The sequence below is a fragment of the Sorex araneus genome, chromosome 6 (assembly GCF_027595985.1).
Source record: "Sorex araneus isolate mSorAra2 chromosome 6, mSorAra2.pri, whole genome shotgun sequence".
NCBI classification, from domain to species: domain Eukaryota; kingdom Metazoa; phylum Chordata; class Mammalia; order Eulipotyphla; family Soricidae; genus Sorex; species Sorex araneus.
The window spans coordinates 30,461,217-30,476,091 of record NC_073307.1 but is presented as its reverse complement, the minus strand read 5'-3'; the positions used below and the strand labels follow the sequence as shown (position 1 = coordinate 30,476,091).

The window sequence follows — 14,875 nt, the reverse complement described above, 5'->3', positions numbered from 1 at the left end:
AATTAACATTGTAAAAATCACCCCTTTACCAAAAGCAATAAATAGAATGCTTTCTGTAGCAAAATCCCAGTGGCGTTGTTCAGGAAACAGAATAAACATCACTGAAAGTTTATATGGAAACAAAAACTTCTAAGTAGCCAAAACAATCCCAGGGCAAAGGAAGAATAGAAGTATTGCATTCTTTGAATTCAAAATCCTTTGAATTCAAACTATAGTACAAAGCTGTCATAGTCAAACAGTGTGGTAGTCAACAAAATTTAGATTTACAGATGAATGGAACAGAGTTGAGAACAGAGAATTAAACACACACATATGGACAACTAATTTAGGACAAAGGAGCCAAGAGCATAACGTAGAGGAAGAAAAGTCTCTTCACTGAAAGTGTTGATAAAACTGCATAGCTATATGTATAAGAAATAAAATGCATCGCTCTCTTTAAACAGAAAACAAATTAATTAAAGACTTGAATTGAAAATTGAAGAAAATGTGCAAAACAGTGAATATTGGCTTCAGTGTTGTCTTTGTAAATTCAACTCCCAATGTCAAGAGAAACAAAAGCAAGATTAAACAGTATTATATAAAATTAAGATTCTTTGGTACAGCAAATGAAATTATTATTGAACAAGAAAAACATCCTATTGAATGAGAAAACTGTATACCATATATATGACAAAAGGTCAAGAACAACAAAACTCAACAATAAGCAAACAAACAACATTAAAAGAATAGAGAAAAGCTGAACACTTCAGAGATGACAAATGGCCTGTCTTTGCAAAGTGCAAATGTGAAACAGGCACATTAAAATGCTGCTTTTCTTCTATTGTTGGGTAAATAAAATTAAAATGACAATGGCATATCTCACAGAAATGAGAATGAATTAGAAAAAAGGTGCTGGTAGGGTTGTGGAGAAGATATTCTTGTATGTTGTTGGTGTGGATATAAACTGGGACAGCCACTATGGAAAACATGAATATTTATCAAAATAATACAAGTAGGGCTGCCATGTGATCAAACAGTTTCTTCCATAGAGATCTGAATGACAACTCTAATCCAAAAGGATATCTGTGTACCTATGTACACTGCAGCAATATTACAATAGGTAAGATGAAAAAACAACCAAAGTATCCAGGGTCAAAAGAGAGAATTAAGAAGGTAGAGTAAATAAAGCCCCATGGAAAATGACTCAGCTAAGAGAAAGGATGAATTTTGCTACAAAATATTGGAATTGAAGGAATTGTGAGAAGAGAAATAAGTCGGAAGAAGAAAGACAAATACTGGATGACCTCACTCATGCATGTGATTTCAAGAAGCAAAGCAAGAGAATAGAAAAATGAAACAGAAGCACATTCTTGGACTCTCACAGAAGTGAGCATAGGGGAGAAGGGGCAAATAAGTTAAGGGGTCCAATGGAATGTAATAGAAAGGTCTTGGTACTCTGGTTTAGTTGTGGGGTTTTTTTTTTGTTTTTTGTTTTTTTTTGCTTTTGGGTCGCACCCGGCGATGCTCAGGGGTTACTCCTGGCTCTGCACTAAGGAATTACTCCTGGTGGTGCTCAGGGCACCAAATGGGATGCTGGGAATCAAACCCAGGTCGGCCATGTGCAAGGCAAACGCCCTACCCGCTGTGCTATCGCTCCAGCCTGGGTATTGGTACTCCAGAGGTAGGTGTGGTGCAGTATGGTAGCATACATTTTGAAGGGATAAGAAACTAAACCTCTAAAACAGTCTGTTAAACAGTTATCCAATAAAAATAAATAAAATTTCTATAAAGCATTAACTCTTAATTACCTACCATTATAATTGCCTTGATTCAGCTTAGACATTAAACAAGGTTCTCAATAGTTTAGCATCATTTGCAATTCAGATATTTAAATTCTTATGTCACATTACATTATAATATCTGCTTCAAAGGTCCATATAAGTAATGCCTTTCATGAGGATTTTTAGTGTATCTTGTGCAACTGTATTTATATTTTTTAATTTTCTTTCACATGAGTATATTTGAGGTATTTTTTTCTTTTATTTTTTTAAATTCACTCACAATTGCCTTTGATGGCCATTTGTGAGTCTGGCCCTGGGTATTGGAGGATGAAGCAGGGATCATTCCTGTTTGTGCTTTATTTTCAGCATAGTCCAATTGTTCTCAGACAGCCTGGGTGTTTTATTGCCCAATAGACCTATATGTACACAACTATTGGTACCAAATGAACACTTTTTAAAGTGTTCATTTTAGAGGTCAGGGAGATAGCACAGGAGTTGCAGTGTATGCCTTGCATATATGGGACCCCTGTTTGCTCCCCAGCATGACCTCTGTGTCTCTGGTCATCCGCAGCACTGCAGGGCCTGAACAGCAGCATATTTTCAGGGCCTAGCCATCAACAACTGTAAAAAATGCAAATGCATGCACGCACGTGGAAGGGGTTGATGTATGTGTGTGTTGTTCGCAGGCTCTCGGGGCAGTGCTCTCTCTCTCTCTCTCTCTTTCTCTCTATCTCTCTCCCCCTCTCCCTCTCCCTCTCCCTCTCTCCCTCTCTCCCTCTCTCCCTCCCCACTTGCATTTGGTGCTCTTGAGCCTCTGTGTATGAACCAGATCGGGATGGCTATTTGTACTCTGCTTCTGTGTATGCCGCTGTGCTCTCTTCTGTCTATCTCTCTATCTCTGTCTCTGTAGTCTCTCCTCTGGTCTCTTCCTACCTCTCTCTGTTTGTCGTCTCTCCTCTGGTCTCTTCTGATCTCTTCTTCCGATCTCTCTCTCCAGAGCCCTTTTGCTGATCTCTCTGGAGCCCTTCTCGCTCTCACTTCTGACTCTGACTCTGATTCTGACCCACTCTCACTTCTGACACTATTGCTTGTGCTCTTTCTTTCCCCTGCTTCTGGCTCAGATGACTCCCTGATTCTCTTTCACTTTGTGCTCTGCTTCTGTGTCTTCTCACTCTACTTCTCTTACAGTCTTAGTTCATATAGAAATCACACAGGGTGGTGACACAAAGATGGGTTGAACATTAACAAATCAACAAAGAGGGGTAAGACCACTCCTCCAGGAGATTAACAAAATCATATCTAAGGAGATTACTGCAGATTACTAGGAGATCTGCTTAAGGGCAGGATCCCATCCAGGGTATGTTGCTTTCTTTTTTCCTCAGTTAGTAATCCACTTAATTAGTTGTAGTAAATCTACTTCTAATATTTCTAGCAATGTCATTCTGTATGAGCACAGTAAGATATATATCAAACTTAAAGTTTGGTTCTTCCTGAGGACATCTCACTATACATTCCAGACTACAGTCCTCACATCAGGACTAATCTCAGCAGTGTCCTAGTCTCGTCATTACTTTTGGATCATGACAGCATTTGTCTATGACCATGCTCTCAATTTATAGTTGAGTATTGTGGCACTTTGGCCTGGCCCATTTCGATGCCAGGGTAGCTCACAGCTTGCCCTGGGTCCATTCTGTCCCTTGTCATCAGGACCCTGCTTTTGGGGTGCTAGGAACTAAGGGCAACTGAGTCAAGAGAGTCCAGGAATAAATATTATTGGAGTCAATCAGCTCCCAATTTACAAAGCATAATATTAACTGCCTTCCTGTGTCCATACAGAAAGGACATTGCTTTAAGGTAAACTAAGTTCCTTGCGGCAAGGCTAAAAGGACAAACCCAGTGTAATCCTACAAACAACCAATCTAGTTGGCCAAATATCACTAGGAGGAGCCCTGGGGCTCCCTGAGCACTGTTTGGCTGACCCTCTTCCCTCCCCACTCTTCTATCCCAGGACAAGAACTCATTTTAGCATATTCTTCTTGCTAAGGAATTAGCTACTGTATAAATGTAAAGTGAATAATCTTGCCAAAGTGCACAGTGAACTGTGTGAGGATAGGAAGCAAAAGTGCTGGCCCTCTGGTTTAGCAACCAGCGCTCCTCCCAGAGTGGAAGGATTCCCAGGGTTCCATCATTCAGTTTCTTCTGTGTGAAGCATCGCATTAGATATTAGAGTGTGAGGTATAACATGATTATAAGATGGGACCATATCATTGTTACCCCAACACAGAGATCACATACCTTATGTGGGGAAATGGTCTATTCCGTGAACTTGAAAGAAAATCAGCTATTGCCTCTAACCTTTTTCAAGCGGGCTTTTCCACTTTGTTTCAATAATACAGAGATAATTGTGGGATGCTAATATTTTCAGAAATCGAACTATTTCATCATTACAGCAGCAAATCTCTTTCCTCTCTGCTACAGGGGAGCCTGCAACAGAGTTGCGCTAAGCTCTCTAGAGTCCACACCTTTGTTTCAGGCTTTGCTTTGTGCTCCACTTTGACAGCAATCCCCACCCCCCACCCCCGGCCTGGTGTGTTTCATGTTTCAGGTGCTGCTGTTTCAAGACCACAGTTATGGTCTACACTATGAATACACGATCCCATTGGACCCTCTTCCAGAGAACCAGAGCTCTAAAGCACCTGAACCTCTTTTCATGTGGACACACACAGGCTGGGAAGACTGTGATGCTACGTGCGGAGGAGGTAAAGGATTTTCCCTGGCTTAGCTTTCTTATAAAACAGCAATTGTTTTTATGACGGAGGGTGATCTAGACAAATCTGCAAACCTTTAATCTGCAATTCGGAAACCCAGATAGGATGTGAAGGGACAAGGATATGTGACTCAGTGGTGTTTTCACTGCCGCAAAAGGAAAGCCGTGCACAATCTGCTTGGTTTGGTTTGGTTTTAATTTGCAGGCCACGCTGAGTAGTGCTCAGAGCTTATTTCTGGCTCTGCACTCAGGGAGGCTCAGGGTAACATATGTAGTGGCAGGGATAAAACCGGGTCCAGGTCAGACATGCACAAAACAAGCACCTTACCCTACTGCACTCTCTCTCTAGCCCAAGAAGTGCATCATCTAATCTGAATCTAAAGATTTAGGAAGAAAGAAGAGAGTGAGAGGAATGCAATGGGCACACAGACACCCAGGCTGTCTTTAGTATTCAGAGCAACAGCAGACCGAGTCAGAAAATTACCACCTCATTGTAGGGCAGGCAAGAGAGAAAGGGTAGCAGCAGCCTTTTGGGGGGTTGCAGTGGAGGGGGCGGGGGAGTGGTGAGAAGTTTTTCTAAAAGTCAACAACCCTGAGCTTCTCACCTGACTCTGGGATCACCTTGGTCTACGTGGGGCCAAGACAACAATGGCTACCGGGGAGCAAGTGACAAGAAAAGATTCTACAGAGCAATTTGCTCCTTCGCACATAGAGGAATGCAATAGAGGTGTTCACATCAGTTTCACAATTTAAAAACAACTAGCATGAGTCATCCTTTACTCCATAAAATTTTCATTGACCACATCACTCCCATGTTCCATGATCCTCCTGTGGCTTGGGCTTCTGTCCTTTTCTGCTCATGCAGCCATGGGTGCCTACATTCCTAGTGTCAGGGTACCTAAGTGATTTCACTGTAGACCTTCTTTTAACAAGGTATAAAACAGGAACACAACTAGAAACAAATACATTTGAAATGATAGCCACACTGAGCTTTCTCTTTAGTAGAACTTGGGTCAGAAGGACCAGCCCCTACCTAGTAGTGGACCCTGAAAGTGTGAGAGGTGTAAAGGATGGTGGTGTAGCTAGAGAGACTGTACAGCAGGTGGGGTGCTTGCTTGCACTCAGCTCACCTGGGTTCCATTCCAGCACCTCATATGGCCCTCCAAGGCAATTAGTGGCTCCTAAACAGGTGGTTCCTGTTAGGTTTCTAAAAACATTACTAAAAAATTACAAAAGTCACTTTTGTAATTTTCTTTTTCTCTTTAATTATGCCCTAATAAACATTGCAGTGGAATTAAACATACATAATTTGTCTTCTTCCTGAATAAGTGGATTTTTAGGAACTGTGAAGAGTTGGTTATTCTTTTTTTTGAACCAGGGAAATGGCACAAAGGGCTGGAAACACAATGCTTTTGTTTTGTTTTGTTTTGGTTTTGTTTTCACCTGGGACCCCAAGTCTCAGGATTTGAATCTTGGTACCAAATGATTTCCTGGGTGCCTCTGGGAGAGACTCCACAATTTTTTTTTGTTTTTGGTTTGGGGCCACTCTCAGCAGTTCTCAGGCTTATTCCTGGTGGGGTTTGGGGATCATATAAGGATTGAACTTGGGTCAGCCATGTGCAAGACAAATGCCTCAAGTGCTATACTATCTTTCCAGCCCCAACACCCCTCATTTATTTTTCCTTCAGACCACATTGATTAAAACCCAGAGTAAATTTCATCAGTAAATTACTGTTTCTGTTATTAGTTAATAATAAATTTCATTATTATTCACTACAAGTGTCCAGAGAAAGAGGATTTTCAGACTCCCAGTTCATACATAGATGACTTATTGATCTGTCCATAGGAATAGGAAACTGAAATGCAAAGCTAAAATGAGTGAACATTGATTCTTTGCAAGGTCACCTGACTTTGTGCGTGGGGGCAGGATTTGAATGTAAGATTCCTAAAGTCAAGTCTCCTTTCCTTCTCCTTAGATGCTGCCTTAAGAGCATCGCTTACTGTCACTTCTTTTTTCTTTAGAAAACAGACTATCTCTCATAGAGATTGTATAGGTTTTCTTTGGATTCCAAAAAATGTTTACATCTGTCAAATCATAAAACCATTTCAAGTGACTTGTTTTGCAAAATAATCCCTCTAATCTATACAAAAACTGTGTGTGGTTTATGTTGAATTAGTCTCTTTCAAATCTATCCCATTTTGTTTAGTCAACAGGTTTCAATTATCCTGACAATATTAATAGGTTACATATTCATTTCAATGCCAAAATATTTCTGGGCTTTTGGGCATTATAATATTTTTTGCAGTTCATAAATAAAGTGGAAAGACAGGATTTCAAGAATTGCAGAATTTCTGACTTCATATTGTGAATTTTATAGCCAGGGAGAGCTTTGTAATCTTTCAGCATATTCATGAATTAAATGGGAGCGAATTCAAGACACAAAACATTGGAAACAGATTCATACAAAACTTATCTCCAGTATAAAAAAGAAACAATAGCATTATTCTGCTTCACAGGAAATTATTAAAAGCAAACAATATCACAGGGGGTAGTATAAAATTTCAGTATTTAACATAAATTTAAAATTAGATTGTATTCTTTTTTTGAATTAGATTGCCAGTAATAGTGAAGAAAAATGTTTTTAAAAATTTTAATTTAAAATCTAAATTATGTTGCAGCTACATTTTTATAGAAATGAACTTTTACTTTAATATCTAAGTTTTAGAGTAACCCAAATTATTAAGTTTAGCATTTTTACATTTCTATTAATTATGACCAATTATTACAAGACATGAAAATTCTAAATTACACAAATCCTATTTTTTGAAAGAATATTATTTTATGAGGGGTCCTTTCCCAGTATTGTTCCTGGGCCACAGGGATAGAGGGCTTACCTGGCATTAGTGTTGGAATGGAAGTTGTCATGCATGCCTAGGATCAAACTTGGAGCCTTGTACATGGTTTAGTTTTTTGAGCTTTCTCCCAAAATGCAGAAGGAATTTTGTTTTTAGATGACTAGTAGGGGGCCAGATTGTACAGTGGGTAGGGATCTTGCCTTGCACCCAGTCAACCTAGGTTTGATCCCCAGCATTCCCTGAGGTTCCCAGGGACCACAAGGAGTGATTCCTGACTCAGAGACAAGATTAGATTCTCAGCAATGCCAGGTGTGCCCCACCCCTCATCCTCCAAAAAGAATAAGTAAAAGTGAAATAGATGCTGTTGATCTCATGTCAATGTTTTAACAGTTTAACACAATTATCTTGTCTTTTTAATTCTAATGAGGATTCTAAAAATACACTTGAATGGACACATTGTTTTGTTTGTTTGTTTTTTCTTTTTGGGTCACACCTGGCAATGCACAGGGGTTACTCCTGGCTCTGCACTCAGGAATTACTCCTGGGGGTGCTCAGTGGACCATATGGGATGCTGGGAATCAAACCCAGGTTGGCCACGTGCAAGGCAAATGCCTTACCCTCTGCGCTATCACTCCAGCCCCAGACACATTGTTTTGTATTTTAGCATCAGCCATTGAAATTAGTCCATTTCTATCATCTTAAATCTTTTGGTGAGATAAATGTTTAGTTTGTAGTGATGCTTCAAAGTATCTACAAAATCTTTGAAGGGGTGTTTTACATTTACTTTGGCATGTATGTCCAAAGTGTGGCCTAGTGGTTAAAATTCCTTTTGACTGATTTTAACTGATCTTAGTCTTCAGAGGTCTTAGAGGTTCCTTAATATCTGAGGTTGCAGGTGGAATCAGAATTCCACATACGGATGACAATGCCATCTTAATAAGATATAGAGTTTATTCTGATGTAGTGGATGAATAATGAAATAAAACCTAAAAAGAAGGACACAAAATTCAGTGATTTATTTTGAAATAAATGAAAATTTGTATATGCATTCAGGGAAGCCTAAATAGGTAATACTTGTAGGCGGGGTGTGTGGGGGGAGTGCACTGTGTTCTTCACATTGATCCAAATCCTCTGGCTTAGAGCTCTGATGCTGTAGGCTTGGATTATGATACCTTCTTAGGCATGAATTTCCTTGTCTGAAGTATCCAAATCTTTATGTCCAAATTGAGAAAGTGTCTCAGCAGACAGGTGTCTGTATCCACTGTATACAGTGGGAACGAGGATGCACCTGGCTGTGCTCAGGTCTTACACTTCCTGGCACTGTGCTCAGGGATCTTTCCTGGGAGGGCTCAGGGAACCATATGTCCAAATATAAGAATCAGCCATATGCAAGATAAGCATCCAACCTCCTATACCATCTCTCCAGCCCCACCTGTATCTTTTCAAAGGGTGCAATTCCTACTTATACCTACTTTATTTTATATATTTGGGGAGATCTTCTGTGCAGTATTTAGGAGGCACAGGGGCCCCTACTTATAATTCTCTGCTAATCAGGTCAACTGGTCATGCAAGAATCTGTGGATGGGTGCTGCTAGGGAGCCATGTGGTGCCAGGGATCAAACTAGGGTGAGCCACATTGAGGGCAAGTGCCTGTACTATTTCTCTGGTCTTCTGTTTCTTTTCTTATTTTTGTTTTGGGGGCCATACCCATTAGTACTCCTGGCTCTATAGTCAGGGATAACTTCTGATTGGCTGGGGGATCCTTGTGTGGCTGGAGATCAAACCCAGGTCAGCTGTATGTATGGAAGGCAAGCACCCTGCAAGCTGTATTATATCTCTGGTCCCTTTGTTCTGTCTCTGCTGTACTATCTCTCTGGCCCCTCTTTCCATTTTTAAGACACCTTTCTTATACAAAAAAAAAAAAAAACTAAAGAAAATGCACCCAAATATATTTTTTCAGCATTATTTTATGGAAGTCATATCTAATAAGCCTTTAAACTCAATTTCTTATTAATAGGGACTTCTCAATTTAAATTCTTTATAAACTTGGATTTTAATATCTAAATGGTAATTCTTTTACTGGAGTTGCAAGAGAAAAGTACTTCCCACAACTAATTATTCAGTTGCTGCTGATCTCTCACCAATTTAGGAAATACAACCTTGAGATGAACATCCTAACACAATAAAAGCACTTTGGGTTTGAATTACTTGCTCCTATTTTCACTCATTTCTTCTTTTACTAATAGTTCAATATTGCTGGGTGGTAGTTGGTTTCTCCTTATAGAGAATTCATAGTCTATCCAGTAAGGAGATAGTAATAAACTCATCATACTGATATTGAGTATCATCATACTGAGATAATAATAAACTCATCATACTTATCTCTCAGGGGTATACATAGGTGAAAAGTTACTGTAATGGTTGGAAATATACTGCTGTGGGTAGGGCTATATAGGATATTAAAGGAGTTAAGACTTGCATGCAGCTGACCCTGATTGAATCCTACCACCACTATGGTCCCCTGAGCAATGCCAGGGGTCATTCTTTATTTTTTTTATAATGTAGGAGTACTATTTATTCAGCCATTGATTAAGCTGATTGAATTGGGAATAAAATCCACATCACTTTTTTCTATTCAGTGTTGATTTTGTTTTATAATTTTCTTATTATCAGTCCCTTTTTTTATTGATTCGCAGTGAGATACAATTACAATGCTTTTATTTTTGACCTTTGGTCATACAATTATCAAACACCTATCCCTTCACCAGTGCACATTTTCCACCACCAAAATCTCCAGTATTCCCCCCTCCCCTGCCCTGTTTCAACTCTTCCCCTGCCTGTGTGGTAAACACTTTCTCCCATACTCTCTCTCTATTTTGGTTACATTTGATACTTCTACACCAGTCTCACCACCACTCAAACCTGCCCAAAAAGGCAAGGTAGGCAATTTGTTTTGTATTCCTTGTTATGGATAGAATATAATGTCCAGAAATTCTGTGTCTTCTCCTCTGGGAGCTTGAGTTTATAGCCTCTGGGTCTTGGCCGTTAATGAGATTACATGGCATCCAGGGCAGTTTGTGGGTGTGACTGCCAAGCTTCTGGAAAACTGGGGACCTGGGTGGAGGAGGCCTAGTCTCGATCCATGTGAGCAGGCTTGGAGATTTCAATCACGGGTTCCCACATATATGGGTTTTCCTGCCAGTCAGCTCTTGGAGGTTCATCCCATCTTGGGTGAGACTCATCCCCTCTTGGGTGAGACTTGTCTGAGCATGTGGAGAGTAGCCTTGGGCATGATGGCAGTTGGGTTCTGGAAGTTTTCAGTGCCAGGAATCTTCTTGAGGCAGGGAGGGAGACTCAGTGTGCCCTCCTCCAAGGTGCCCTGTGAAGACAGCCTGGTGCGGGGTCAGGACATTCTGCAGCGCTTTCTTCCCGGAGCTTTAGTTTAGTCTCTGATCTTGGCTGTTGATGAGATTACATGGCGCCAGGGGCAGTTTGTGGGTGTGACTTCCAAGCTACTAGAAAACTGGGGACCTGAGGGGAAGAGGCCCCATCCCAATCCAAGTGGGGTTGGAGATCTCAGTCATGGGTTTCTGCATACCTGGGTTTTTTGGGGCAGGGAGGGAAATTCAACCCGCCCCCCTCCGAGGTGCTCCAGGGTTCATTTTTAAGCAAAGAGTCAGTGGTAGCTCCTGAGCACCACTGTATTCAGCCCCCAAAACAAACAATCAAAAATCTCAAGTATTACTAGGGTGCAGAATATGAAAACCTGGAAATGAAAATGATCATGTTAGGAAAGTAGAAAGAAGTTAGTTTATAAAAGTCCTTGAGTTATGTTAGCACTGTAGTTAAGTTTCACTTAAAGTGGAGGAATACCATTAAAATAGCATGTGCATGGAAATGACAATATCACAGTGGAAAATATATTGAATGTGAACAATACAAAATAAAAATTTTTATTAAAACAAAAAAAATGAAATAATTTTAATATTAAGCCAAAACCCTGAGGGGAAAATCGTTTTATAGAAATATAAAAAGAAGGCTTAGAAGTAAATGGTATGAAATGACTTTGGAAGTTGTTCAAGTTATAAAGTGCTTAAAATATTACCAGTATTTTATATATCTCTAGAAATTTCTCAGAGAGAAGTCCTTCATCCTTATTAAAGTATATTTGTTTAATTCGCTTCCTTGATGTTAACTGTTAATTTAGCAGGAATTAAGCAGAAAGAAGTTAAAAATGTTAAGAACAAACAAATCTATATGGTCTCTTATGAAATTTGCCAATTTTAACAATTGAAATATCCTGTGATAAAGAATTTGAATTATACAATTGGAATGAACTCACCCCTGAGAATGTGTTTCCCAGACTTTTGATTCAAATTTTAGAAATGTGATATACCTAAAATAACATAGTTTTCTAAAACATATCCACTGGTGAGGAGGTGCAGAGAGAGATAAGACAGGAGGTTAAGGCACTTTCCTTGCATTCCTGAAAACCCAGCACCACATATGATGCCATGAGTTGTGCCAGGGATCACTCCTGAGCATGAGTCAGTAAGAGTCCCTAGCACTGCTGGGTGTGACCCTCTCCCCAAAATAAAGTCTGTCACTGTCATCCCGTTGCTCATTGATTTGTTCGAGCGGGCACCAGTAACGTCTCTCAATGTGAAACATTGTTACTGTTTTTGCCATATCCAATACACCACGGGTAGCTTGCCAGGCTCTGCCGTGTGGGCGCGATATTCTTGGTAGCTTGCTGGGCTCTCCGAGAGGGGCAGAGGAATCGAACAAGGGTCGGCTGCATGAAAGGCGAACACCCTGCCACTATGCTATCGCTCCAACCCAAATAAAGTCTGTTCTATGATATAGAGCACAGGGCACAGAAAATAGATACCTAGCAAAGATTATCTCCAAGACTGTAAAGCAAAGCACCCAATACAATAGTCTTTCTTAAATGTCTTCAGAAAACAAAGAGTCTGTTTTATTTTCACATTTTGCCCAAATTTGGTAATGGGATCAGTGCATAATGGTTATTTTATGTTAGTCTGAATTGAATTCAAAACGTCAAAATCAGTTTCCCCAATACTGACTTAATACGAATGCCCCAGAGGTGAAGTGAATTACCATAAAGCAAGCATTACCACTGTCAACAGCTTGCAGCTACTCATGATTCAGGCAAAAGGCCAGTTCCTTCATCACTTGCTGTTTGCCCCTGGGTTCCACAGTATTGGTTGTGTTGTAAATACTGCTATTAGATGCTGGAACAAAAATTTCCTGTGTTGGCTGGGACATAAAACTATATAAAAGTTTTTAAAAAAATCAAACAGTAACATTGCCATATGTCTCTAAGGTTTTCATTGTATTTTCATAGGCATGTTGTATCTGTAGCTGAGAAGATTTTCCCCTCCACCCCTACCCCAATTGTTTCTGTTCAGTGAAATTTTTTAAAGTAGTGCTAAGCTTCTGTTAGGAAACTTATCATGTGAATTTCCTTGCCTCATGTAGGTAGAAATATCTCAATTCATACTCATGCATCTTCACAGTTTTTTAGATCATTAAAATGGTCAATATTTATAACCCTTTTGATATATCAGTGTTGAGGTTGGAGCGATAGCACAGCAGTAGGGTGTTCGCCTTTTACTCGGCCGACCCATTCCTCTGCTCCTCTCAGAGAGCCCGGCAAGCTACCAAGAGTACCTAGCCCGCATGGTAGAGCCTGGCAAGCTACCAGTGGCATATTGGATATGCCAAAGACAGTAACAATAAGTCTCACAATGAGAGATGTTACCGATGTCCGCTCAAACAAATCGATGAGCAAAGGGGTGACAGTGATTTCAGTTTCTTAACCCTGAACTAATATAAGAAGGGTTCAGCATTTTCTGAGGGAAGAAAAAAAATGTCCTGAGTTAGTAATTTTATGATTGCACATAGATCCAGCAGAAGTTTTCTGGATAAACTGTCATCTTTTTGTGTTGCAATTGGCAGAAAAAATAAGTATTATTTTTTGAAGTTTTTATTTAGGCACCATGATTTACAGAAGTGTTCATATCAACTCTACTCAGATATGCCGTGTTCCAGCTCCACACCCTATCAGTATCAGCATCTCTCCAACAGTGTCTCAAGGTCCCCATCCCACCCTGCCCCCTTTGGAAACTCAGTTCTTTGAAAAGCCCTTACATAAATTAGCTTAAATCTCTACTAATACTCTGTGTCTTCTGACTGCAAAAACTTGAAATTAGACTTTAAGAGTCATACTTTCACTTATAAGTAATGTTTGCTTTCTACTTTAGGTAGATGTAATTGTAATGTAGATATAAGGCTTACATGGTAGTGTTGCACAAACTTTTATAAATACCAGTTCAATAAATACAACATGCCATAGAAGAGTAGCTGAAGGGCAAGAATTGAGGAGCAGGTTGCCCAAAAATATGTTCCAAATTCTTACATTTCAGTAATTCCTAAGTCTGTCAGATGTTTTGTTGTTTTTTGTTTTCTTTTGGGGGGGAGTCATACCTGGTGTTGATCAGCGTCTACTCCTGGCTCTGTGCCCAGGGATCACTCCTGATGATGTTTGAGGGGCTATATCAGGTGCTGGGCATCTGAGTTTGGTACATCAAGGCAAATCCCTCACTGCTGTACTGTCTTCTTGAAACTAGATTTATTGTTTTTGTGTTAATAAAAGGAATTTAATAAACCAGATCTGCTTCTCTAACAGCTTATTTGGAAATGATTTAAAGTTGGTGAGAAATGAACACCGATATGGTTGCATCAAATATCACACACCAGGTCGCTGACCAGGAACTACTCTGGCCAGTCCTAAAGCAATTGCCAAGGGCATGAAAGATCTCCTACCTTCTGCAATTTAGCACTGGCTCACTTGATTTTAGCCATGTGTGGATCAGCTGGAGGAACTTGGTTTTGTTTTTTGTTTGTAATTTTTTAAAATTGAGGTATGATAGTTTAAAAGAGTACCAAAGGCATTCTTTTATAGTTAGAGAGCTTCACCAATCTCTCCACCAGGGCTTAGAGATCTCTGTTGCATTTATATAAGCAGTGGGTACACTACCAAGAGACCTCAGTAGGGGACTTCAATGCATCTCATTTTCCACTGGTCCTACTGGGCAGTTTCTCTGTGGGAAAGGGAGCAGTGCTGTCTTCCAATTCATTTACCTTGATGACATGACTTTTTCCTAACCTACATACCCTCAGGTGTGCCTTTTATTAATCTGTGGCTGGATATGTCCCCTCTTTGGGGGTACATGTTCCACTTTGCCTCATGGTTATGGGAGGAAGAGCATCTTCTACTCAAGGAAATGCTCCTTTTCCTGCCTTGCATTCTGTTGTCTGCGGTGAATTCCCACAGAATTCAGGGCAGAGTCCCAGGTTCTCCAGATAAGGAGTAACGTTATGCCAACATTGTGTTCTTAGCTATAAGACAGAACTGATTATCTAAATAGTTTCAATGACATGATCAGAAACCACTGCAGATATTCAT

General features: G+C 40.0%; 1 protein-coding gene across 1 annotated transcript in view; it reads left to right on the top strand.

Annotated features, from left to right (window-relative positions):
- Positions 1-14,875, top strand: part of ADAMTS19 (ADAM metallopeptidase with thrombospondin type 1 motif 19) — a 218,235-nt gene that overhangs the window by 167,919 nt on the left and 35,441 nt on the right. Inside the window, exon 18 of the mRNA XM_004609957.3 lies at positions 4,366-4,519. Within this exon, the coding sequence (XP_004610014.3) occupies positions 4,366-4,519 (154 nt within the window). The remainder of the gene's footprint in view (positions 1-4,365; positions 4,520-14,875) is intronic.